The sequence below is a fragment of the Hydra viridissima genome, unplaced genomic scaffold, assembly GCF_058129835.1.
Source record: "Hydra viridissima isolate aposymbiotic clone 2 unplaced genomic scaffold, HvirCarnegie_v1 scaffold_4, whole genome shotgun sequence".
Taxonomy (NCBI): Eukaryota; Metazoa; Cnidaria; class Hydrozoa; order Anthoathecata; family Hydridae; genus Hydra; species Hydra viridissima.
In genome coordinates, this window is record NW_028324303.1 from 19197907 (window position 1) to 19224549 (window position 26643).

Genomic DNA, 26643 nt, shown 5'->3' on the forward strand with positions numbered 1-26643 from the left:
TAATCATATACTCAAGTAACAATAAATAAAGTACTTCATATTTAAATTTGCATGATTTAATCTAATTGAGTACACTCTTTTAGAGAGTAATAGGAGATTTGGAGGAGCTGAAAGTTAATCAGTCAACTGTTTGTCGAGTAGTTAAAAACATTTCAATTCAAATTGCCAACAAAAGATATCAGTACATAAAGTTTCCAACAGAAGCTGATTCTTTGATAATTCAGCAAAGGTGATTGTAAGTTTTCATGGATATTTGCATTTTGCTATTTCATACAAACTTTAAAATTTTCTTTGATAACGAAAGTATTTATATTTGTCAACCATTGTTTAGATTCTACCAAATTCAAAGATTCCCAGGATGTATAGGAGCAATTGATGGAACACATATTCCTATAATAAACCCTGGTGGAGAAAACCCAGAAATATATCGAAACAGAAAGGGGTTTTTTTCTTTGAATTGCCAGGTCATTGCAGGTCCTTCAAAAGAAATTTTATCTGCTTGTGTTCAATGGCCTGGAAGTGTTCATGATTCACGAGTTTTTTCCAACTCAGCTATTAAAGAAGTTTTAGAAGCTCGCCAACATGTTCATGCTATAGGTGATTCTGGCTATCCTTGTAAACAATATTTAATGACACCTTTTTCAAACCCAAAAAATGAAAATGAAATCCAATACAATTACAGTTTGAGAAGTACACGTATGGCAGTTGAATGTTGTTTTGGTATATTAAAAAAACAATTTCCTTGTCTTAACATTCTCTAACGAACTAAATTACAAAATTCCATAGCCATAATTGTATCCTGTTTTGTGCTTCACAACATTGCCTTCTAGAAAATGATCATTGGGAAGACAATGAAATACAAAATAGCAATCAAGAAGATGGCGCTGAAGCATTTACAAGAGATATTTATGGAGAAGCAAAAAGAAATCAAATTGTGGATCAATTTTTTTAAAAAATCATTTTTGTGTGTCTGATTATAGATAAAAGTTATATTTACAAATGTTTACACTGCATATTATTTCAAAAAAAAAAATACATTTCAAATTAGTACTATATATCAAAAAACAATTTCACTAAGAAATAAATTAATAAATTAAAACATAAAATAAAAAACACCAGATCTGATGTCGTTTGAAAATAATTTTCCTCAATTAGAATAATTCTGTTGTGTTTTTTTTAATACTTATAACTGTGACAATTTTTTTTGGTAAATTTCCATTTTAATTTCATGTTCTTTTTGTTTGTATTGTTGCTTTTGCTGGAGTAAGTTTACTTTTATGTTAGCTATTTCTATTTGTTTTTGCATTAGTTCTTTATCAAGTTCATGAATTTCATTATATTGCTTTTTTTCAATTTTTTTAGAGAGAGACATCTTTTTTAATGTTGAGTATTGTTCTTTTTCATGTGTTAATGAACCAGATGCTATCAAAGGCTCAGTAAAAGTTTTCTTTTCTGTTTCTATGATTGGCCCAATAGTATCAGAAGTCCTGTCTCCATATGTGATCTCCATCGAATCGTTCGGAATACCTATATATATAAATAATATATTTAAATGATGAAAAATGTGTATATATATATATATATATGTATATGTCTATATATATATATATATATATATATATATATATATATATATATATATATATATATATATATATATATATATATATATATATATATATATATATATATATAGTTTTAGAATTGAGAAAACCAAGTTTGTTTAAAATAATTAGTTTTGTCAGTATTTGTAAAAAACCTTAATTTTCATTAAAATTTAAGAAAAAAGATGAAATTAAAAAATAAAATATGAAATTAAAAAAATAAATAAATATATAGTATTAAAAAGAAATAAAATTAAAAAATAAAATAAAATTACATTGCAGTATAGCAACATCCCCAAATGGTGTCAAAATAGGATTCAATGACTTTGGTGGTAATATCTGCAGAACGCTTTCAATTTCCTGTGACGGAACAGGAGTTTGACTAGGACCTCCGCCAGTTTTGTTTAGCTCTTTTCTTTCACTAAAATCCAAAGAATTGGTTAGAAAAACCCCATATTATTAACTTTAAAGTAATATCGACAAGAAAACATGTTGTAAAAGTCTGACAGAGAGAAGTCCAGCACTGTATAAACTTTACTGGTAACCATACAGTTTGGACAAGAAAATCATTGTCCCACAATTCATATTTTAATAACATTTTTCGGTATAAATAACGTTTGCTAAATGTACACAAGACTTCTTTTAGATGTCTAAAACATGTCTTATGTTTACTGGGTGTTTGCCTATAAAAATAATCTTTGTTTTTTTTCTTTATTTGGTACTTACAAATCAACGAATTGTTTTGCTTTTTGCTTTGAGTTCATCCAGCATTTCTTTAGTTCTTTTTGATCTCTTTTAGCTCCGATGCCTTGGCTGTTGAATAATTGCGTTATTTCTTCCCACAAAGATTTTTTTTTTTAAGGGAGACATTATCCGTTTTCTTTTCTTCGATGTCTTTGTAGTCTTTGATTATATTGATCAAAAGTGATTTTTCTTGCTGACTGAAAATTCGTCTTTTAGAATTCATTTTACAAATATTTACAAAGTAAGCAAAAAGTCTATAGTGGATATGCATTTTGAAATTTTTGTTCTTTTACATGATGAGCAGTTCCGATCATAAATATTTACGACAAATTTTTCATTTTGATAAAAGGAAACAGAATAGGCAATAAAAAAAAAAACAGATTATAATAACACATTTATTTGTTATCTTTTCCTTTTCACTGCTTTAAAGTTGTAAAAGTGTCATGATTAACTAAACTAATACCTGTAGTTAAATTGTAATTTATATTGTCATATAACTTATATATTGATCGTATATTATACAAATATCATTACACGAATTTGTTTCAGTAAAAGGTTTTTACAGTAAAAAAAATCCATTGCCCCTATTGGTTGCGAAGTGCATTTTCCGATAAGCGCCCAGAATTCAACGCCTCGACTATTTTTCAAGTTCGACTTTCTCAAGCGCGTACTTGAAATTTTCAAGTCTTGTTTACGCATTCGCTCAAGTCAATTTTTCAAGTCTGACTTGACAAAGTCGAACTTGAGATTTCAAGTCGAACTTGACTCAAGTTCGGTTTTTGCATTCCACCCTTAGTCTTCGAAATTCCATAAATTTAACGGAGGAAATAATAAAACGCGTTGAAAAAAAAAAATTTTTTTAAAATGGTTTCCGAAAGAAATTATGAAGTGCTGTAGATTATATTTTTCATCATTACATATCTTTTTTTCTCATTTTCGAAATTTACATGGATTGACTTCGATATGTTCTGAAGTCAAATGCACTTTTGATAAATGCAGTAGATTTTTTTTTTTTTTTTTTAACTTCACTTATAAATTTTGTTGTTTTTGGAAACGAACTTCTTCGTTAATTTAACGGTGACACGCAATCCGTTACTTTTTCTAACGGATTGTTTTTAGAGTGTGGATATTGACAAAGATTCCTAGAAATATTTTAAAAAAAACTTGAACATTCTTTTTTTTGAACGTGTTAGAGGTATTTAGAAAATATAAACTGAATGCAAAACTTTTGTTCGGAAGAGTATTTTAAGAAAATAAAAAGTAAGATTTATACTGTTTTCGCTGCGAGAAAGCTACAGAAATCCTAAAGCTGTTGCTTAAATGGGTACTTTGACTGGTGTTTTAATAACCATAACATGATTTACCAGCGTTAAACATAACATGATTTACCAGCTATATATAAACTAAATTTTATTTGACAAAAACTAATGGGTTATTATGTGCTTTTTATAATAAATGAAATAATATATGAAATATGAAAAACGAAAACATGAAATATCTGGCGCATTTTGCAAGATAATTATAAATTTGAATAACTTTTTAAAAGATTTTGCATTATCAAGTAAGTTAAAAAATACCCATTAGAAAATGCACCTACCAATAAACAACTCACAGTGGAATATATATTGGGGAGCTTATAGAGTAGTCGACGCAAAAAATGGCGTCATATGGAAATAAATTTTAAAAAAATACATAAATTTAAGGGTGGTGAACGAAGGACCAAGGAGTTGAATGAAACCAGATCTTGACAAAAAATTATATTTAAGCTTTTTTATGTTTTGCTATACTTTTTTTTAGTCATTTTAAAATTGTTTTTACAGGTCTATTTTATCATTGACAGACTTTGTTTACACGAAAAAACGTGTCCTAATTTACAAATGTTTATCTTGAAAAAATGATAAAATCTGTTCTTTAATTACGTCTTTAATTCCAATTGCGGAAGAATGACAAGAATTGTATGGTTTATAAAGTTATGCGGACAATTTTATCTGACAATAAAATCAGTTGTACACACTGTTAAAGTTAGAGCTTTTTTCTGTGATGCCCCAGGAAGATCATTTTTAAAATGGATTGTTGCGCTCATACTGGATATTATTCTTGTGAAAGAGGCATTATCAAAGGTTCTTGAGAAGGAAGGGTAGTGTTTAATGAAGAACAAATATTTTGCAAGCGGACAGACTACGATTTTAGCTGCCAGTCGTATGAGCAACATCAGAAAAATATCTCCTCTTATAGCTGCTGGTTTTAAATGTGTTTTTCCGGATTTCTGCCTCGACAATATGCAAAAGATCAACTAATAATTCAAAAACCAACTAATAATTCAAAAATATTTTGAATTATTTCGTTAAGGCTCTATGGCTAGGTTATTACAAGCACATATTTTACAGATTTCTGAGAAACTAATCGAATTTAGAAATTAGATTGTTCACTAATGATTAATTTCAACGTGGATCTACAGAGAGGCGGAAAGAGAAGTTTTAAAGAAACCCACCTTTACAAATGTGTAATTGGTAAGTGTGTTCGAATGCTGCTTTCCAAAAAAACAATGATTTTCTTGACCTATTATTTTTTATTAATTTTCTCTTTTTAGCGACTGTTCGAGCGACATATCCAAAAGAATTGGAGAAGACTGTCCATAAATTTATTCAGAGCATGTTAAAAACGCACCAACATTACGAAAATCATATTAAAAATATAATCATGTACTCTTTTTTGTGGATGCTGTGAAATATTTCTATAGTAAATCATGTCTTTTTTTTTCATTTATTGCATTTTGATAGTTCATATTTTTCACACCTTCCTATATTCAGTCACCACCTTCCAGTCTCTTTCTAACACAATATAAAAATATATATTTATATTGTATTGGAAGGAGAATGGAAGGTTATATATATATATATATATATATATATATATATATATATATATATATATATATATATATATATATATATATATATATATATATATACTGATTGGTTATGTATTATATCAAAATAATACAAAGCTCTTGTGCGTAAAAGAGTGCTCAATATTATAATAATAGAGCAATATATATATATCTGTTATTTAAATGGAGATTTAAATCTCCATTTAAATAACAGATATATATATATATATATATATATATATATATATATATATATATATATATATATATATACACGTCTTTTTAAGCCGTCATTAATACGTGTTATATAAGAAATCTTGAAGACGTTTTAAATAAGACAACTTACTGTGTTTCATTTGAGGCCAGTTTAAGCCATCTTTAAGACGTCTGAAATAAGTCAACTTTAGGACGTTTTAGTGAAGACGACTTGAAGTGTTTCATTTGAGACCAGTTTAAGACAACTTTAAGATGTCTTAGATAAGGAAACTTTAGGACTTTTTAAATAAGACGACTTAAAGTTAGAGATAAAACAATCGAGGTCGATGTGTTTCGAAGTCGAAGTCGAAGCTTCGACGTCGCAAAAAGTCGTGCGTGAACGTGTTTCAAAATCGTTAAAAGTTTATGAAATTTATTTAAACGGTTTTCAAAATCGTATTACTTCGAATAAAATATATTTTCGCGGTTTTCAAAACCGTAAAAAGTTGTATAAAATTTAATTTGACGGTTTTCAAAATCGTATTAGTTCAAATAAAAGATTTTTTCGCGGTTTTCAAAATCGTAAAAAGTTGTGTAAATTCGAAAATGGCGTGTTTTAAAACTGTTTAAAATTTCTAACGGCTTTCAAATTCACTTCCAAAAGTTTAACTGTCTTCGAAATTGTTTAAGTAAACGAAACGATTGCATACAAAAAGTAAACAAACGAACGTCGCGTGACTTCGTTCAGGTTTTAAGCTCAATGACTTCAAGTTCAAGTTTAATGACTTCAACTTTAGGCTCTATTAGCAAAAATTTTAAAGTGAAGTGAACTGATAAGCCATATTTTAAGCTGAACTTGTATGTGACTGTACTAGTACTGTTATGCTCTTCCCTTCTATTCTCCTAGACTCCTACTCTATCCCTTAGATTTGGAAAAAATCACAATCGATGAGAAGCTAACTATGTTCAGGTTCAAAGACATCGGTGTAAAGTAAAGTGAAGTGATAACTGATTTGGTGTATGCTAGCAATCTCTGCCCTTCTATTTCTTAATAATAAAAATTTGAAGTATACACTACAGTAACATTACAGAAATACAGAATATACAAAAGATATGCTAAAACCCTTTCATTTAATAATCATTCTAGATTTCATAAATCCAATTTCTTAAACATGCTTCCCTAGTAAAGCATGCTTCCCTAGTAAAGAATATTTAGTTGTCCGCTTCCAGTCTTTCATTCTCATTTTTTTGTGCAAGTTCCTGGCCTTGGGAGCCTAAATGATGTCTGTCTCAACTTTCCAGTTCAACAATACTGGAGTTTACATTTTTTTATTATTATCATCATCATCATCGTCATCATCATCATCATCATCATCATCATCATCATCATCATCATCATCATCATCATCATCATCATCATCATCGTCATCATCATCATCATCATCATCATTTTTATTTCTGTCTGGAGCAGATCTTGCTGCCATTTGCTCTTCCATGGAGTGATATTCCCAAATTGGTACAGAGGAGTTTAAGAGATCAAAGTTCTCGATGATGAAGACCAACTTCTCAGTGGTTTTTGGAGACAACCTGCATCTCTTTTCGTGGACCACCTGTCCAGTTTCACTAAAGGCCCGCTCACTTGAGGCACTCGAGGCTGGCAGGCAATAATAGTCCCGTGCAAGTCCTGCCAAGATGGGCATCTCTTTGCGATGTGTCCTCCACCAGTCAAGGACATTAACCTTCGAATCTATCACAGTTGTTTCTCTGAATTTTGACCACTCAACGGAAATCGGAGGACCCTCAGCTGTAGCATTTGTCTGCCTGAATTTGCTGGACACAGTCTAAAAGAAAGGAAAGAAGTTAAACGTTTAGTAAACTTTGTATAACTTCGCTTTCTTTAATCTAAAATTGTTTAAATTCAAATAATTTTTAAAAAGTTCGTTTAACTTTGAACCGCCCCCCTCTCCCCCGTATGGCATCGTATCCTCAAATTAAAATTTTTATGACTTTGTTTGTTCGATTGCATTAAGATTAGTAGATGTATATTAAACTATTTTTAAAGAAATTTATTTTATATTATACTTAATAGCTATTACCTTTGCTGCTGCCTTCCAGAATTCAGTCTCACCATCATCTTCAAGAAACTCATCGGTGATCTCATCTGAGACATTGATTGTACCTTGCTGGTTTGACATCCAGTCTGCTGTTGTAGGATGACTGGTTTTCAACTTGTCAAAAATCTCATCCCTGACACCATAAGCGTGCAGTTGTTGGCCTTTCAAGAAGGGGTGCGATAAGCAGCCTACAGCATAAGGCATGATATCACATACTACTCTTGGGAATCGTTTCTCAAGTTCTACAATGAGCTCAACCTTGAAAGGACCTACTCCAGTGACACTGTTCTTTCTTATTTCTTTGACCCTCAGAGAAGCACACCTATCCACAAGATGAACAATGGCTGTCAGTGCTCTATCTATTGTAATTTTCTTATCACTCGACATTGACTCAGAGATGACTCGGCATGTGGTCAGGAGTGGCAGAATGGTTGCAACCAGCTCAAATTGTTCATCCGTATGAATGGGTGTGGTCCATTCCTTTTTGTCAGCCCGGAGAGCACACAGCACACTTTGAAGATGGTTGATGTCTAGGAGTATCATCTGGACAGAGTTCCATCTGGTTGCACAAGGAGCAGTGATCTTTCTGTAGGGTACTGAAACAAAAACTGAAATAAAATTTCGCAGAAAACTTCGCATGAAATCGTAAACACTTAGAAAACTTTGATTGAAAATAAAAAATATTTGTAAAAATTTGACATTAAGTTGTAAAACTTCGTATTCGTATAAGAATCTAATTCGATACTTATAAATATTTTTTCGATTCTTTGCGGTAAATTCAAATTCAAATTTTTTTTTTAGATGGAATTTAGGAGGTACTTATCTATGCAAAAGCCAGCTAAGGATGTGAAGGTTTTGGAATGGTGGAAGGTCAATCAAAAGGAACTTTATTATTATTAATAAAAATGAATATCTACTTTTAGAGGAGGCTCTGATGGTCCTGCCAAAGTTGGTGCATCATTTCCATCATTTTCCATGGCCATTCTCTCAAAATCATCCATATCTTCATCTAAGTTTGGCTGTGCAGAAGGTAATGAAGCCTCATAAGCCTCATTGTATTCTCTGGTAGTTGGATGATTGTCTACCAGTTGGTCTGTTATTCCATCTAAATGATCTTTGTTGCCCTTGATTAATGTGATAGAATAACCTCTATAAAATGGATCAAACACACTTGCAAGATTAAAGTCATTAACTTCAGTGCCTTTATCTGGAATCCTAGTTTCCAAGTATTCTATAAACCTGGTCATTGCATCTTTAGCAATTCTTGAACCTGGAAAACAAAAAAATATATAAATAATCTAAATTGCATAATTTGCTGATAATTATTCGAAAGAATCGAAAGAATCGAAAGAATCGAAATTTGTTGATAATTATCGAAATTATTAGTAAGAATCGAAAGAATCACAAAAAAATATTTTTTACCTGAAGTATTTTGTGTAACTGTCCTATGGCACATAGTAATCAATGAAAAGAGGTGTTGTTGGATCTTGTGAACTGTAGGTGTTTTATCTGAGGACCAAATCTCTGAGTATTCTTGACATTTTGCCAAGAAAGGATGAAGTTCTGCAATTACTTGAAAATCTTCATCACTTGGTATAAGTATTGTCAAGTTTGCATTCAGGCTGTTATCTCTGACAGACTTCAAACCTTGCTCATTTCTTAACACTGACTTGAACAGCATTGCATTTGAATTCCATCTTGTTTGCACTGGTTGGATTAGCTTGATTGGATTACACCCTAGAGATTCACATTCTTGTTTGATTTCATACCAATCCTTAGTGCTTTGATGTGTCCTTTGAGCAAGTCTCTTGCACTTATCAACAATTACCTTAACCTCACCATTTTCTAATGTGTCTTTCAAACAATTGTTCAACATGTGATCAACGCACACCAATTGCTTGTCCAATAAAGTTGATAAACTGACAGCTGCACCATCAGTCATACATGTTCTTTCTAGGTCAGGCCTTGCCAAGACTTCATATTTTGAAATCATAGTGTCTAATCCTTTGGCAAGTAAAGGACCTGTTTTCCTATTTCAATGAGCCTGGCAATTCAACTCAAAATCACTGTTGATGTAATGGAGTGTGAGAGATTCAAAAGGATCATCATTTTTTGCAGTCCAACCATCTGATGTAAAAGCTACACTTTCACATTCTGGTACTTCTTCCTCAAGTTGATTGGTTATTGCCTTTTCAACATTATGATGAATCATGTCAAGCTTTGTTGTGGCAAGTGTTTTTGGTGTTTTTATGATTGCTTTTGGTGCCAAATAGTTCAAGAGCAACTTCATTCCTGGAGTTTCCACAATATTGAAAGGAAGATTTGACATGATGCAGGCCAGAGTGAGAACTGTATCAAAATCAAGCTGACAGCTGCTTTGTGAATCCCATTTAGTTATCTGAAATAATAAAAAAAATGTAAAATATCGAAAGGAATCGAAATTATCGAAATTACCGCAAGGAATCGAAATTACGTTAAACAAGACCTGACAACCTAATATATATGGGTAAGTTGTTGCAGTTTCTAGAGACAGTGCTAATCACTCTATCTATTAAAACAAAGAAGTTTAAAGTTAAAAGCCTTTAAAGTTTTGAAACGTTTGAAAAACACGTGTTTACTAAATCTACATGCACTTGTTAGGTGACAGGTCAAATCAAAAACTTTAAACCTCAATAACTTTGTTAATATTGAGTTTAGAGCAAAAAGGACATTAATTTGGAATCATTAAATTGTTGTCTAGTGTGGAAATTTAACTTTTTATTAATTTACAAAGTTATTAAACTTTAAAGTATATTATAAATTTGGAAAAGGGCTCAAAAGTTTCTAATTGAATATAAAAATAGATTTCTAACATTAGTTTCATCAAAATCAAGCCCGAATTGGTAAATTGAGAAAAAAAGTCTTTTCTGCATGGCCCAAACGGCGCCCAAAAGATCCGAGTTTTTTTTGAAGAAATATTTTTTCTCAATTTACCAATTTGGGCTTGATTTTGATTCGAATATTTACAAATAAAAACGGTAGAATGTTATAAAAACGATTATTTAAGCTACTAAAAAATTACAATATTTTTCTCACCTTAACATACTCATCCAGAGTTACTTGAAGTTTTTCATGACCACCTTGCTGACTAGATGGTGGAGACTTTTTACTAAGATTATCCACCCTTTTTTTACTAGTGGTTGTGGCTGGAAAGAAACCTCTCAAACTTGAAGATCTATCAAGCTCCTTTTCAACTTCCTCCCTGTCAGCAGCCAGTTGCACTACCTTGTCATTCTTTGCCTTAAGATAAGCTTTGGCTTGAATGGGATGCTGAGATCTGTATAAAAAAAGATTTAAATTAAATAATTATAGGGATAGGAATCGAAATTACTGAAATAATTGAAAATATTGAAAAGAATCGAAAAAATTGAAATAACTCCTATAGATGGAGCTATATTAAATTAAGTGTAACAAACAGTATTACTGTTAGCTGTTACTGTATAATAAACAATAATCAGTGCTTATGTTTATTTAATTATTCAGAACTATTGTTATTTTTTAATTTTTTTATAAAGTAAATCTTTACTTAATATTAACTTAAATTGCAAAAATTCTGAAAATATTAAAAAGAATCGAAATTACCGAAAAAATTGAAAAAACATTACTTACCCTAAATGTTTACTCATTCCTGATGTACTTCCATGGCAGCAAGTTAACACTGCTTGACATTGATTACAACTTGATTTATAAGTTTTCTTTTTGGTGACAGAATTCACTGTCACTTCTGGTAGTTTGGTAAAGTAATTCCAAATTGCATCATTAACTTGAGACATTGTTGTAAATTGTAATGTTGTTGTTGTTTGTAAGAGTTGTTTGTGAAACAATAAATTGTAACTGATTAGATTTTCACAAAACCACACTATTTATACTGGTAAAGGGGAATCCCTTAGGGGCGGGAAATTAAATTTGAATGAATTTGAATTTAATTTCGCACGCCATTATGAAAACGTAATTGTAATAAAAACGATTCTTTACAATAAAAGCGATTTTTTAATTAATAATTGAAATTTACCGTTTTTATTACAAAGAATCGAAATTACCGAAATAATTGAAAATATTGAAAAGAATCGTAAATATTGATTATAACGGAAGTATATTATTAAAAAAAAGGTGAGTAATCAATTTACGGTTCTTTTCGATTCCTATTCTGATAAAGAACTGATAACTTCGGTTCTTTGCGATTCCTTTTTTTATAAGGAACCGATAACTTCGGTTCTTTTCGATTCCTATTCGATAAAGAACCGAAACCTTCGATTCCTTTCGATTCCCCGAAAAATACCGAAGAACCGAAGAACCGAAGAACCGTTTTTTGGGAACTTCAGTCCTTAACTGCCGCTTACCATACAGTTATGTTATCAACCTTCTAGCACACTGCATTGGGTAACTATGAACTAAAAGGTACACAGATTATGCATAAATATTATTTAATCGTAAATTGCACTTAAAAGTATATCGAATATTTTGTACCTTAGTATCTAAATAATTACTTTATCTGATTTTTTTAGAAATCATTTTATTTCTTTAAAGTTTTAAAAACTTTATTTTATAGTCTAGTTTTTCTTTCAAAACTCTATTTATTTTCTTTAATATTTCTGTAAAAAGCCTTTTAAAATACACATTGATTCACCGCTAAGAGCTCCGGTCGCCGCCATCTTGGGAGGCCAATTTTGGCTCCAAATTTCTTTGAAAAAGACAATTGAATACGCTATCCAGTTATATTTTGAGATCAGTGTTTCTCAAGCGCGAACTTGAAATTTTCAAGTCTCGTTTACGCATTCGCTCAAGTCAATTTTACAAGTCTGACTTTGTATAGACATAAATGTATATATATTGCATTGTATTATGTATATAGCCTATGTAATGTTTAAAAGTAATCCAAACTTAACTTTGTATTCTTTATAAACATAGTATTATTTATAACTACTAGCAAAAAGCAACCCGTAATACGGGTTATGGTCGGTCTGTTATTTAGTGTGGCTGTTTTCCACAATTAAAGGTTGCGAAACCTTAACTAATACCCAATTAGAAAAACGCCTTCAAATTGAAAAAATTAAACCATCTGTAAAATTTAAAAAAAAAAAATGCGGAGGTAAAATAATTTACCAATTAATTAACATTGAGTAATTTACAACTGACATAGGTCATATCAGTGTAAGGCAGAATCATTTTCCTAGGCATTGCTAAGTTCAAAACAGTACGTTTTTAGGTACTGACACAAAATAATATCACTTCGTCATGCTTTTAATTGACGAAAAAGTAAAGTTAAATTCTTGTAATATTTTTTATAACATGAACTTTAATTAATAAGATTATAAAGCGAATGTAAATTATACATGAGTTAATAATTATTTGGTATCCCCTTGATACATGTTTCTTCAAAAAAAAAAGGAAATAGACTTTAGAACGTTAAATACACACAACTAAATAAATTTATTAAAAATAACTGATCATTTGACCATTACTATATATGGCACTAATCTGACCATTTTTATATATGCCCTCTTTGTTTCAACAGTTTTTAGTAAAGGACCTCCCTCCCCGTTTTTGCCAAAATGGTGGTCAGGAGAATAGAGTTATTCATATTAAGAGTAATCAAGTTTTTGATGGAGACCTTTTACCAGAACAATAAAATGTAAAACAATGATTTACATGTATAAGAACTTTTTCTTTTTAATATATTTAAGAATTTAACATAAATAAGAATTTTTTCTTTCCTCAAAAGTGTTGCAAATGCAAACTAAGCTAATTAATTAGTTAAACACCTTACAAAATTTAAGTAACTCGATATTTGACAAATGCGCAAAACTAAAATCTTCACCCCCCGTTTAAAAAGATCCCCCCTAAGTTACGTACAACAAATTATTAGGCATAAAATAGAGAAAATTTTAAAAAAATTGAACTAATTGCATATATTTATATCATTTTAACTGACAAAAATTTACAATAAAAGGTAATTTACAATAAAAGGTTTTTTTTTATAAATCGTATAAATGCGTCAACCGTAAATCTTTAATAAAAACCACATAAAAACTGAAAATCGATTTACCTATTTATAGTAACCTATTTATAGTAACCTATTTTGACATGGCAGTTATTATAAACATATTTCGAAAATGTATCTATAAAATCTGTTTCGAAGTGCAAAAGGATTAACAATACTAATATATATAAAAAAAATAATCAAATTAAGATATAAACTGCATTTTTAGCATGTTGTCTTGGCTTTTAGTAAATAAATAAAAGCAGTAAGTTCCAATAATGAAACTACCTATTATTCATTTTTAACAATAGACACCAACGTGAAGGTAAGCCAAGCAGTCTATCAACACAAAACATCACAGCAATAACACATAACAATAGAATATTTACACCCTTGATCCTAAAATCCAGCGAAAATAACAAACCAAATTAAAATATGAAAGGCAAAATTAGAAAACCAATTTAAAGTTAACTATATATTTATCTTTTTACTAAACATATAACTACATAAAAGAATATTTGTTTTTATGTTCAATATTAGTTATTCAATTACTTCAAATTTAGGACATTAAAACACCCTAGATTTAAAGATCAAGATTGCATACTCTCTTATACACATTACCCTAAACATTTACAGACATTATTATGTATTTACAGAATAATTTTAAAAGGCTAGACAACACCTAGCTCTAAAGCAGTAACACCGCCTGGCACTAAATGTTGCCAAGTCACACCTCTGCTATATGTACACCGCTTGGCTGGCAAGGTTATCAATCTTGCTCAATGTAATGCCAACTCACACCACTTTGAAAACATGGAAACAACATAATTTAAACATATATACAGCTATAAACAAATATGGTTTCATATAACACATATAAACATATTATAACACATATAAACATATTAAATGACAGGTATATTTATCAAAAACTATGAAAAAAAAAATTAAAATATTAAAAAAAATATAACATTATTTGTGTAACATTTTTCAACTACCATACCTTGAATGAGATATTTATCTATTTTGAAAAACAAAAATAAAATGCTCTAGTTCTTGAACATGTAACATATAGTTGACCATGAGAGAAACACGGTTTTTTGAGATATACCCCAACTCTATCCAATGTTTGACCTTGACTTTTATTAATTGTCATTGAATAAGCCAATCTGACAGGAAACTGACAACGTTTCAGAACAAAAGGTAAATTAGAATCTGATGGAGCCAACTGAATTTGAGGATCAAAAACCCGTTTACCACCAGAAACACCTGTCAAAACCTCTGCATCAATATAATTATTTTGAAGAGCACAAACTTTCATTCGAGTACCATAGCATAACCCAGCTTTGAGATCTAAATTTTTAAGTAGCATAATTACACAACCAATTTTCAATTTTAAGCAATGAGGGAGCATACCTGAAGGAGTTAAGCTGTTCAAAAACTCAACAGGAAAATTATTTCTTTCATTAAGGTCATCAGTATCAATTTGATCAACACTTAAATAAATTTTTACCTCACCCGGCAGACATTCAAGCACTTCTTCATTGATAATGAATCAACATTAGTTGGTGTTAAAATCACGCGTTTAGAATAATCATTTTGATCAGCATCTCCATAAAATCTTTTCAACAATCGATTCATTTTCACTAATAATGCACTGATTTGGTATTTCAATGCATCCTTTAAAAGGATCCTCCTCTTTGACAGGTATTGTTCCATTCCCAAGTTTTAGTAGCCATTAGGAAAATTCACCTTCCCCATCTTGTACTCTCATATTTTCAATTAATGCAAACTTCTGCACCCATTGCAAATGCAAAGAACATTTTACACACAATGGATTGAAAATGATGATTAAAAATCTTAGCGAAGATAATTCTTGGTTACTAAGAATTCTGTTCAATGAGCAACTTCCAGTGCCGTGTTTCCCTTTAAATTACCTAAGCAGCCGCCTTTTAGTGTGTTACAAAAATGGCGAAAAAACGTTGTGTTTACAATTCTTGCGCTGCAGAAAGTTACTAACAAACAGAGACTGATAAAAAACGAAGTTACAGAGTTTCATTAGATTGTGTGTCATCAGAATTAACTTCAGAATTTTATAAGACAATATATTAAAAAGGTAACACAATATAAACAAAAATTATAATTAAAAATAATTTGAATATACATGACTACACATGAATTATATTTGTTTTTGAAAGCGTCAATCATTTCGTCGTTTAATCGCGTTCGATTTTTTTGAGCATAAAAACCCAGCCGCTAACAAATGCTCGTTCGATATCACACTTGTTGGCCATGTAGATACTATATAATCATATGCTTTTTGAATCCTAACAATATAGTTGATGATTATTTTCATCAAAATTTTCTAGATTTAAGCCTATAACCTCATCAATAACAGGCAGATTGTAATCAGCCAGCATTTTACCACTTTCATTAATAATCTTTTCAATTTGATCAAGAGTAGCTTGCTCAGCTATTAGAAGTGGGATTGAGGGGTGAATGAAATCTTTCATCATAAAAGCTTTGCATGTATTCCAGAGATGTAAAGGATTGTCAGATTCACAAAAGGTGAAAATAATTGAAAACAACTGTCTAATTTGCTTTGGCATACGTGTTAAAACCACCTCAGAAAGAGTATTCTGCCATTCAGTGTCATCTTACAACAAACCTTTCAAAACACATGCTTCACGAAACATTTCAAGGTCAATACCATTAACAGTACGCACATCCTCCCAAGACGTTGCTCCTTTTGCTTGCAAAAGTAACAGTTTAAGAAAAAACAATTCTCCAGTTGGATTAACTTTATCCATTCTTACTATCACCTTATTACCACCCCTTTGTCTAACCTTCCATTTACAATGTTTATCATCAAATACAAAGTGATAAGGAATGTCTACATAAGAATAGCAATGTGCTCTTTCATTTTCAGTATTTAACTTAAACCATGCCGTTAGGTGCATATCACGTTGAGTTGCAAGATCTTAAGCCATTTGTTCTGCTCCTTCTCTAAAATACAATAATTTATTTTCAGGTAGATGTTTACCAAGTTACAGTACTTTAAAAACATGGAAACAACATAATATAAACATATGTACCAACTATAAACACAATAAATGTGTTTAAATAAGTATATAAGGTTAAATATACACTTTATATACATATTTAAATACATTTTTAAAACAATTATATAACACATATTAACACATACACAAACAATAAAAAAACACTTTACATTATTACAAAAACACATTGATAAAACAACTATGAAGCACTTATTACCACATACACATGCATATCAAAAAAGCATATATGCAAACAATAAATGTGTGCAAACAAAAATTTTAAAAATGATGCAAGAAAATTTAAAAAGATTCAAAGTAAACAAAATATATATTAACAAACAATACTCTTTACCTTCTTCTTTTCTTTTTTTTTTCATAAGAACTGTAATCCTCATAACAAAATTTAACCTTTGCATACATTAACATGTGACATGCGGGTAAAACTGCAGTTAAGCGGCGTAAAATAATTTTAAATTTTCGCTTGATTAAACTCTGCGATGGTGAAAATGAAAAAAATTTATCTGAAAGTAACTTTACGAAACGTGAAAGAAAACCACATTCGAAATATGGAAAAATTCGAAATGTATAAAAAGAAAAGAAAAGAAAAGAAAAGCCTCATACAAAAGATAAGTAAAAGTAATAGTCACTGTTAAATTTTCTTATTTTCTCATTTCTATTACTTATATATTATATTCGTATTATATTTATATATACAAAAATTAATTTTATTAATTGATTCTGCACTGAATAAATCGTTTATATTAAGTAAATAGTTATTCTTAGTTAACATGGTAAATCTTCGTTTAGATGGCTATGCAACGTGTTGGTCGTGGGAGACCAAGTGCTCCAACAACTATTGTTGCTGAAGATGAAATCCTGGCTGAACCACGTGTGTTGCAAGAAAATTGGTGTTTAATGGAGCTTGGTTACTCTTTTAAACACCCATTATCTGCTTTACAGTGGTTAGCAAAGCGCAGATTGATAAAAAATAGTATGTACTGTGATACGTGCCAACGTCAGTTTGGGCTAAACGCATATCAAGATGCCACAGATGGTTACCGGTGGTATTGTAAAGGTTGCAAACAGCGGCGAAGTGTAAGAGAGGGATCCTTCTTCAGTCAAAGTAGGTTGACACTTCAAAAGTTGATTTGTTATATTTATGGCTGGAGTCGCAATATGTCACAGAGCGATATACAACATGAAGCCTGTATGAATGACGCTAGCCATACATTAGGTGATTGGGGAAACTTTTGCCGAGATGTCTGCGAAGTTTACCTGGAAACAAATCCAACAATTATAGGGGGTATTAATGCTGACGGGACACCAATTGTAGTCGAAATTGACGAATCTAAATTCTTTCACCGTAAATATCATCGGGGGCAGTGGCGCCCAAGTCATTGGGTATTTGGTGGAATCGAGAGAGAGTCACGCAAGTGCTTCTTAGTTGAAGTTCCAGATCGGAATGCACAAACTCTCAAAAACCTTATAGAAAGGTTTATTTTGCCAGGAAGTCATATCGTTTCCGATGGCTGGGCTTCTTATGCTGGTTTAGATAACCTCCAAGATGGGATATATTCTCATTCAGTTGTCGTGCATGAACGCAATTTTGTTAATCCCCTTGATAGCGATGTTCATACACAAAACGTCGAAAACCTTTGGATGCGTGTCAAGCGTAAACTTCGACAGCAGTTTGGTACGCGTGAAGACTTGTTTACATCACATCTTCATGAATTTATCTGGCGTCAAACATTTAAAGATATTCCTATATTTTCGGCATTTCTATCTTGTGTGTCTCGTCAGTATCCTCTGTAATTGATAAATAAAACGGCTATTTTCATAGCCACATATTTTTTAAAAATATATTAGCAAGAACAATAATTGTAGTATCCTATATTCTATATTTCTAATAAGAAGTTTGTCTAAAACAAACTAAAATTATACAATCATAAAATATAAAAGTTTAAATTTCTTTACATATTTAATTATGTAATAAGTAAATATTAACAATATAAATGATAAAATAATTAAATATCAACAATAAAAACAAAAAACAAAAATATTTAAAAAAAAGGTATTTAAAAAATAACTACTTTGAAATTTATCTACTTTGGTTTTTATAATTATTTAAGAACTTTTAGCCTCTGCGAGCGAGAGCGCTAAAAGCAAAAATATTAAATTATTTTACGCCGCTTAACTGCAGTTTTACCTGACATGCGTTGGTAGTGTTGGCACAAAAGTTTAATTTATTTTTCTAAATTTTCTAAAGAAGAAAAAAAATAGTAAATAGCATCACAGAAATTTCAAAGTATTAATAACCCTTTTATGGAAATAGGATTAGTATAACTTTAAATAACATCCATACCCCTATTTTCTTTCTAAAAAATAAAATAATAAAAATAAAACTGCTAAAAGAAAAACTAAAACAAACAAAATCTAAACGATTTAAAAAACTAAAATCCTTTCTACTTTAAATCCTTTCTACTTTATCTAATAAAAATTTTAATCCTTTCTACTTTATCTGATAAAAATGTATATATAACTATTTCATATACTTACTTCAATTATAATATGATATATAATTGATTAAGATGATTCTTTATGTAATATATCTAAACTAATAATTAAATTCCAAAAGGAAAAAAGTTTTAACTCGCTCAAAAGATCTTTCTCCAATGGCCGCGTGCATTTAAAGAACGCGCTCTTACAAAGCCTAGTAACTAATTCAAAGCCTAGGAACTAATGACGAAACGACGTTGAACATTAAGCATTTCTGTACTAATTATATTAAGATAAATTTTATTTTAAGTAGATTAATTTAATTTATGACATATTTTTATAACATTACGTTACAAATACCATATTATAAATAAAATTCTATATATTGGCCTTGATACATGACCATGGTCTTTATTAAATACTTTTTTGCATAATGATATTTTAAATTTGTTGTATAATAACGAATGTTATAGATACGCATTTACATATATTATGGCTATGTTCACTTTTATGCAAGAACATTTGTTAAATATTAATAACTATCTTATAGTTTAATATTTATGTTTTTTATAGAACTCTGAAATTTCTTATTAGAATGTAAAAAATTAAGAAAGTTAAAATAAGAAAAAATTTACAAGATTCTAAAAAAAATGAAGAATTGTTCAGAAGTAAACGTGAAAAACACTGTTTATGGAGTGATGCAGCTATGATATCAGCTACTAAAGCTGTAAAAAATGGATCTTCACAGCGTGCAGCATGTAAAGGTTTTGGTGTTCCAAGATGTTCTCTGCAGGTTAGACTTTCTGGAAAAACAAAATTGGGAGCCAAGCCTGGTCATCCCACCCTTCTAAATGATGAAGAAGAAAACAAAATAGTTGATTTTGCATGCAATCGTGCAGCATTAGGAATAGGATTTGGCTGATCTCAGTTTCTCAAATATGCTGAAAACTTTGCTGCAAAGCATAATAAATCATTCAAAAATGGAACACCTTCTGAAAAATGGTGGCGTGGGATGTGCAAAAGGCACAAACAGATAGCTTTACGTCAACCAGAAGTTACAGCTACTGTTAGACATCAGTGTATGAATGCTTGTAAAGTTTCAACAAACTTTTCTATTCTTAAAAGTGTATTAATGGAAAATAATTTAATTAGTAAACCACAGAATATATGGAATATGGATGAGACTGGAATCCAGTTTGATTATTGCCCTGGGAAAATAATTGCTAAAAAAGGAGTAAAGTACCTACATAGTCGTACATTAGGTAATCAGGAAACAATCACTGTTATAGCATGTGTCAATGCATTATTTTCATTTTATAGTAAAAGGAAAAACAAATAGGTCACTCAACAGCTTTCAAATTGAAAATGCACCAGAAGGAAACACATGGAGTGTTTCTGATAGTGGATGGACTAAGCAGGGAATTGTATTTCTCTGGTTTAACAAATCATTTCTTCCAAAAATTGGTTCTGACAGACCTCAGTTACTTATTTTAGATGGCCATGACTCACACAACTTCGAAGAGTTATTAGATGTGGCAAACAAAATACATATTTTTGAATTGCTAGCTCACATTTCTAACTGGCTTCAGCCTTTTGATCGATCAGTATTTGGTCCACTCAAGAAAGCTTACAGAAAAGCATGTGAAAATTTAATTAGTAATTTTCCTGGGACAAGAGTAAGTTTTTGTGGATTGATGAAGCAGGCTTGGAACGAATCTGTTACCCCAAATAATATTATATCTGGTTTTCGAGCTTGTGGAATTTATCCATATAATCCAAATATAATTCCACCTGAAGCTTACATGCCTAATTCTTTATACATAGAACCCAGTTATCAAAATAATGAGAATCTGTTGAAAAATTTAGGCAACCTACCTCAAGTATCTAATGACTATTGTGAAACAGCAGAATGCTATGTTGATCAATTGAATCAATCAATTGAAGAAGATGTTGAGTTTTCTGTTTCTACATCTTTAGCAAAAACGCATTCTTTAATATTAAATTTTGACCATACATACGCTATTCCTAATCCATCCCCAGTAAAAAATATAGTAATAGAAAATATTAAAACTCAGAAAGTTCCCATGAACGAAATAGAAATAACAGCTTCAAGTGTTTATCAAAATTTTCCATTTAAAAATCAATCCTTTCCAGGAGATCCAGATTCTGATGTTTTAACATATCCCACTCAAATCATTAAAAAAACCAAAACTGCATTGAAACCAAAGTAAAGGGTGGTTAAATTTTAAAAGCCGATGTTAAAATTGAATAAAACACAAATTATTAAGGAATTTATTGTAACATCTTTTTATTATGATAATATGGTATGATTCAATTATGTATGGAATAAAATATCGGTCAAATGGGCACCGCGACCTCGGCGGCACACTTTCATCCAATGGTGCAAATTTTCGATGACGCTGAGACATAATTGAGGTTCTATGCCGTTAATGTGCCAAATTATCTCATTCTTTAGCTCTTGAATTGTTGCTGGCTTATCAACGTACACCTTTTCTTTTAAATACCCTCAAAGAAAGAAGTCCAACGGTGTCAAATCACATGATCTTGGCGGCCAATTGACATCGCCACCATGTGAGATAACACGGCCATTGAATTTTTCGCGCAAAAGAGCCTTTGTTTCGTTAGCTGTGTGGCAAGTGGCACCATCCTGTTGAAACCACATATCCTCCACATCCATATGGTCCAATTCGGGCCATAAAAAGTTCGTTATCATCTCACGATAGCGAACACCATTCACAGTAACTGCCAGACCGGCATCATTTTAAAAAAATATGGTCCGATGATGCCGCCAGCCCATAAACCACACCAAACAGTCAGTCTTTGTGGGTGCATTGGATATGCATTTTGATTTGAACGCCCATTTTCATAATAGGCCTGAATAACTTTAACGCGTTGCTCGATTGTTTAACTTTCCATGGTTCAAATTGAGTCAGTCTGAAATTGAGAAATGACACATTAAATACAGAAAAATAATTTACGTTTAGGTTTGGTTCACATTCAACATCGGCCCTTAAAATTTAACCACCCTTTAATTTTTCAAAAAAAATTAATCAATGAAAAAAAAAAGAGAAGAAAATGTTATGTTAAAGAGAAAAAAACAGGAGGAAAAAAAACATAAAACTTCCAAACTGTAGGAAAAAAAAAAAAATGAACAATATATTATTCTTTTGTTTTTATTATGTTGTTTTTATTTTAACTTGAACTTTGGTGTTCCAGTTTCCTGCTTATGTAATGTGTCTTCTTTCAATTGAATTTTTTTCTGTTTAAAAACATGTAATTTAGAAAAGAAATTATGCCTAAATCTAGCCGATGGCCAGAATTAGGTAAGAAGCAGCCTGAATTAAGTCTCAGCGGCCAGAAATAAGTCTTTTAGCTAGCATCAGAAAAACTGATGCTTAAACACATATCAGTTTGATTTTATTAAAAATTTTTCTGAATTATATCCATCCCTAAATATTCCTATTTATGTTTAAATTTATTTATTCATGTAACACTAAATGAATTTTTATTTTTAAATAATAAGAACGATGTGGCCATATATATATATATATATATATATATATATATATATATATATATATATATATATATATATATATATATATATATATATATATATATAATATATATATATATATATATATATAGGTCAGTTTACCCTAATAAAAAAGAAGATGGAAAAGTTAAGGTTTTTACTTCTTGTCAGAAAGTTATACATGAATATTTATATATGGCAAAGAGAAAAAAGAAAAAAGAAAAAAAGACGTTTTTGGATAAGAAAGATTTAAAACGAAAGAAAGTTAACGGGGGAATATCAGACTCTTTTTATTGATTTGACACTTTATGATCATGAGATTTTTTTAAAATATTTTCGAATGTCCCCTTCAACTTTTGAAAAACTTTTACAAATTGTGGCTCTTGATATAAAAAAAGCTAATACGAAAATGCGTAAACCTATTTGTGCACAAGAAAGACTTGCGATAACAGTAAGGTATTTGGCAACTGGGGATGCACACACTATAATAGCGGCTAATTATCGAGTGTCACCAACCACTGTTGGTAGAATAGTTTATGAAACTTGTAGTGCTACTTGGAACAATTTATTACGAGAATACGTAAAAGCGCCTAATTCTGAAACTGAGTGGGAAAAAATTGCACAGGAATTTGAAACAAGATGGGACTTTCCACATTGTGTTGGTGCCACTGATGGTAAGCATGTTCAAATGTTTGCTCCAAATCGATCAGGGTAAAGCTATTTTAACAATAAAAAGACACATAGTATAGTATTGATGGCCGTCTCTGATGTGAAGTACCGTTTTATTTTGTTAGATATTGGTGATAGTGGCAGACAAAGTGATTGACGTGTTTACAACAATAGTCAATTAGGATTTGCCATAGAGAACAACATTTTAAAAATTCCAAAAGATTCAAAAATATCTAATAATTCTAAAAAAAATTTGCCCTATGTTTTCGTTGCAGATGATGCATTTGGGTTAAAAAGACACATGATGAAACCCTATGCTTTTAAAAATCTTTTAACTGATAAACTTGTTTTCAACTATAGACTTAGAGCACGAAGAGTTGTTGAAAATGCCTTTGGTATTGCAGTGTAGATTTCGTGTTTTTCAAAAACCAATTGTAGCTAATGTTGAAAATGTTATTGCAATGACAAAGGCTGTAGTTGCTTTACATAAGTTTCTAATGACTAAAAATATAAATAACAATATTGACTACTGCCCTTCAAACTATGTCGATCAGGATGGATCGAATGGAACTCAACTTGGTGATTGGAGAAAAGAGGCACCAAGTGTAAATGGTTTAGTTATAAATAGTACATCAAATAACCACTCTGACACTGCAAAAAAAATATGGGACTCCTTTAAAGAATTTTTTAATCAAGAAGGTGCAGTAGATTGGCAATTAAATATCGTAAGGCGACTAAAATAAAATTAAACTTATTATACATTATATTATATATAAAAGCATAATATATTAGTTAATAATAATTACTTTTTTGTTTTTTATCTTTAAGAGAAAAATAAATACAACTAGTAAAATACAACTTCTAAATGTCTTCATATTCAACTCCAAAATAAACTAACAAAATAAAAGTTGATTTATTTTTAACTTGGCTAATCTTGCCTTTTTTATTGGTAATCCTTGCAACACTATTACAACAAGACTATTACAAAAAGAAGACATTTCACAGATTGTTTTATTATTTTCTTCCAAAGAATCAACTACGTGAATGTCAAGACCTTTCATTTGCTCTAAAAAAAGGTTATCCGATTTTTCTATAACTGATTTTTGCTTCTTATTTACACGTATATCTATAAATTTCTCGCTTGAATCATCTGAAGGTATAAAAGGATGAGAAATAGTAGGCGGGGTTGTCAGTTCTGCAGTAAAACTAATATTACTCTCAGTCAGGTTTATAGGATTTGTCAACTCAGTAGTCAATTTTAAATTACTGTCAGTTGGTTTGTTGGAACATTTTTCATGAAGGAAAACTATCTGATCAAAGTATTTACACTTTGGTAAGGAAATTGCTCCAGCTCCAGATCTTGTAAGAGCTCGTCTTCGATCTAAACATTTTTAAAGATTATCTTTCAAATTCTTCAACGTGTTTTGTAGAACGAATACTAAAAACAGAATGAATGAATTTATAAAATGTTAATCTAACACAAAGTTATATGACTATCATAAATAATCTATTTTTTACAGATACATTTATGTATATATTATATATATATATATATATATATATATATATATATATATATATATATATATATATATATACATAGAGAAAGAGAGATTATGTTAGTATATTTTACGAATAGGGTGCTCAATCTTCTTAAAGAACAGAGCAGTAATAAAATAAAATACTAAAAAACATTTATATATCTTCAACAAGCTGTTCAGGAAACTTCCTGATGAACCTGTCAAAGGAGAAACATTTTGTTGAAGATACATAAGTGTTTTTTACTAATATATATATATATATATATATATATATATATATATATATATATATATATATATATATATATATAAGCTTAAGCTTTAATGAGGCCGTACATATATATATATATATATATATATATATATATATATATATATATATATATAAGGAGAAACATTTTGTTGAAGATACATAAGTGTTTTTTACTAATATATATATATATATATATATATATATATATATATATATATATATATATATATATAAGCTTAAGCTTTAATGAGGCCGTACATATATATATATATATATATATATATATATATATATATATATATATAAGGAGAAACATTTTGTTGAAGATACATAAGTGTTTTTTACTAATATATATATATATATATATATATATATATATATATATATATATATATATATATATATATATAAGCTTAAGCTTTAATGAGGCCGTACATATATATATATATATATATATATATATATATATATATATATATATAAGGAGAAACATTTTGTTGAAGATACATAAGTGTTTTTTACTAATATATATATATATATATATATATATATATATATATATATATATATATATATATATATATATATATATATAATATATCGAAGAAACAACAACTATGTATGGTACTTAAAGTTTCATGCCTAGCGGCAATCATCAGCCATGAAATACAAATCAAAAATCTATAAAAACCGTTACAAATTGCAAAAATTGTATCGTGTTCTCTGACGTCATATTAGGAAAAAGAGAAGGAAAAGATATAAAGAAAGAAAGAAAGGAAATAAAGAAAGAAAGCAATAGAGAAGTAAAGAAATGAAAGAAACCAATAGAGAAATAAAGAAAAGAAAAGAAAGAAAGAAAAGAAAAGAAAAGAAAGAAAAGAAAAGAAAAGAAAAGAAAGAAAGTTTCCAACTATCGAAACATTGTAACAAAGCTAATTTTGGTCTATATCGAGACGATGGTTTAGCTATATTTAGAAACACCAGCGGCACACAAATGAAAAGAATAAAAAAGCACTTTGTTCAAATCTTCAAAGACAATGGCTTACTTATTTCCATCCAATGTAATTTGAAAATAGTCATTTATCTTGTCGTCACTTTAAACCTCAATGACTGCTCTTTCCGGCCTTATAGTGAACCTGAAAATGTTTTAAGCTATATTCATGCTGAATCTAACCATCCTCCTAACATTTTAAAGCAGATCCCGCATTCCATCGAGTTACGATTGTCTGCCAATTCATCTAGCGAACAAATCTTCAGAAATTCTTCTTATGTGTACGAGGAAGCCTTAAAAAAAGCAGATTACGATCAAAAGCTTAAATAAATCCCCAATTTACAACCTGTCAACAACAAAAGTCGTAAGCGAAGAATTATCTGGTTCAATCCTCCTTACAGCAAAAATGTTTGCACAAATATAGGAAAGCGGTTTTTAAACCTGGTCGACAAACATTTCCCAGTAAACCACAAACTCCATAAGATTTTCAATAGAATTTACATTAAAGT

At 30.0% G+C, this 26643-nt stretch overlaps 3 protein-coding genes and 1 long non-coding RNA gene across 4 annotated transcripts in view; 1 reads left to right on the forward strand and 3 right to left on the reverse strand.

The window, feature by feature from the left end:
• The window catches only part of LOC149890339 (uncharacterized), a 210980-nt gene that overhangs the window by 24384 nt on the left and 159953 nt on the right, over nucleotides 1-26643 (reverse strand). The gene's annotated exons all lie outside the window — the stretch shown is intronic.
• On the reverse strand, nucleotides 5159-8090 carry LOC149890340 (uncharacterized). Its single transcript, XM_090084005.1, has 3 exons — nucleotides 7530-8090; nucleotides 6912-7274; nucleotides 5159-5179 (listed from the first exon to the last, which is right to left on the reverse strand). Exons 1-3 carry the CDS (start codon nucleotides 8088-8090, stop codon nucleotides 5159-5161), a joined length of 945 nt encoding a protein of 314 aa, XP_089940131.1.
• Nucleotides 13679-15395, reverse strand: LOC149890341 (ATP-dependent DNA helicase PIF1-like). The gene is made up of 2 exons (XM_090085471.1): nucleotides 14570-15395; nucleotides 13679-14369 (listed from the first exon to the last, which is right to left on the reverse strand). The coding sequence occupies exon 1, from the start codon at nucleotides 14978-14980 to the stop codon at nucleotides 14588-14590; it is 393 nt and encodes a 130-aa protein (XP_089941597.1). The 5' UTR covers nucleotides 14981-15395; the 3' UTR covers nucleotides 13679-14369; nucleotides 14570-14587.
• Nucleotides 17436-18490, forward strand: LOC149890342 (male abnormal protein mab-31-like). Its single transcript, XM_090085825.1, has one exon. It carries the CDS (start codon nucleotides 17436-17438, stop codon nucleotides 18438-18440), a length of 1005 nt encoding a protein of 334 aa, XP_089941951.1. The 3' UTR covers nucleotides 18441-18490.

What these genes read in the sequence shown, in the direction of transcription:
- LOC149890340 (XM_090084005.1), bottom strand. Translation starts at nt 8,090, where the DNA reads ATGATACTCCTAGACATCAACCATCTTCAAAGTGTGCTGTGTGCTCTC. An exon ending in TCTGGAAGGCAGCAGCAAAG is followed by an intron (nt 7,275 to 7,529) that starts GTAATAGCTATT and finishes CCTTTCTTTTAG; the next exon opens with ACTGTGTCCAGCAAATTCAG. An exon ending in CCATGGAAGAGCAAATGGCA is followed by an intron (nt 5,180 to 6,911) that starts GCAAGATCTGCT and finishes ATATTGTGTTAG; the next exon opens with AAAGAGACTGGAAGGTGGTG.
- LOC149890341 (XM_090085471.1), bottom strand. Translation starts at nt 14,980, where the DNA reads ATGCTCCCTCATTGCTTAAAATTGAAAATTGGTTGTGTAATTATGCTA.
- LOC149890342 (XM_090085825.1), top strand. Translation starts at nt 17,436, where the DNA reads ATGGCTATGCAACGTGTTGGTCGTGGGAGACCAAGTGCTCCAACAACT.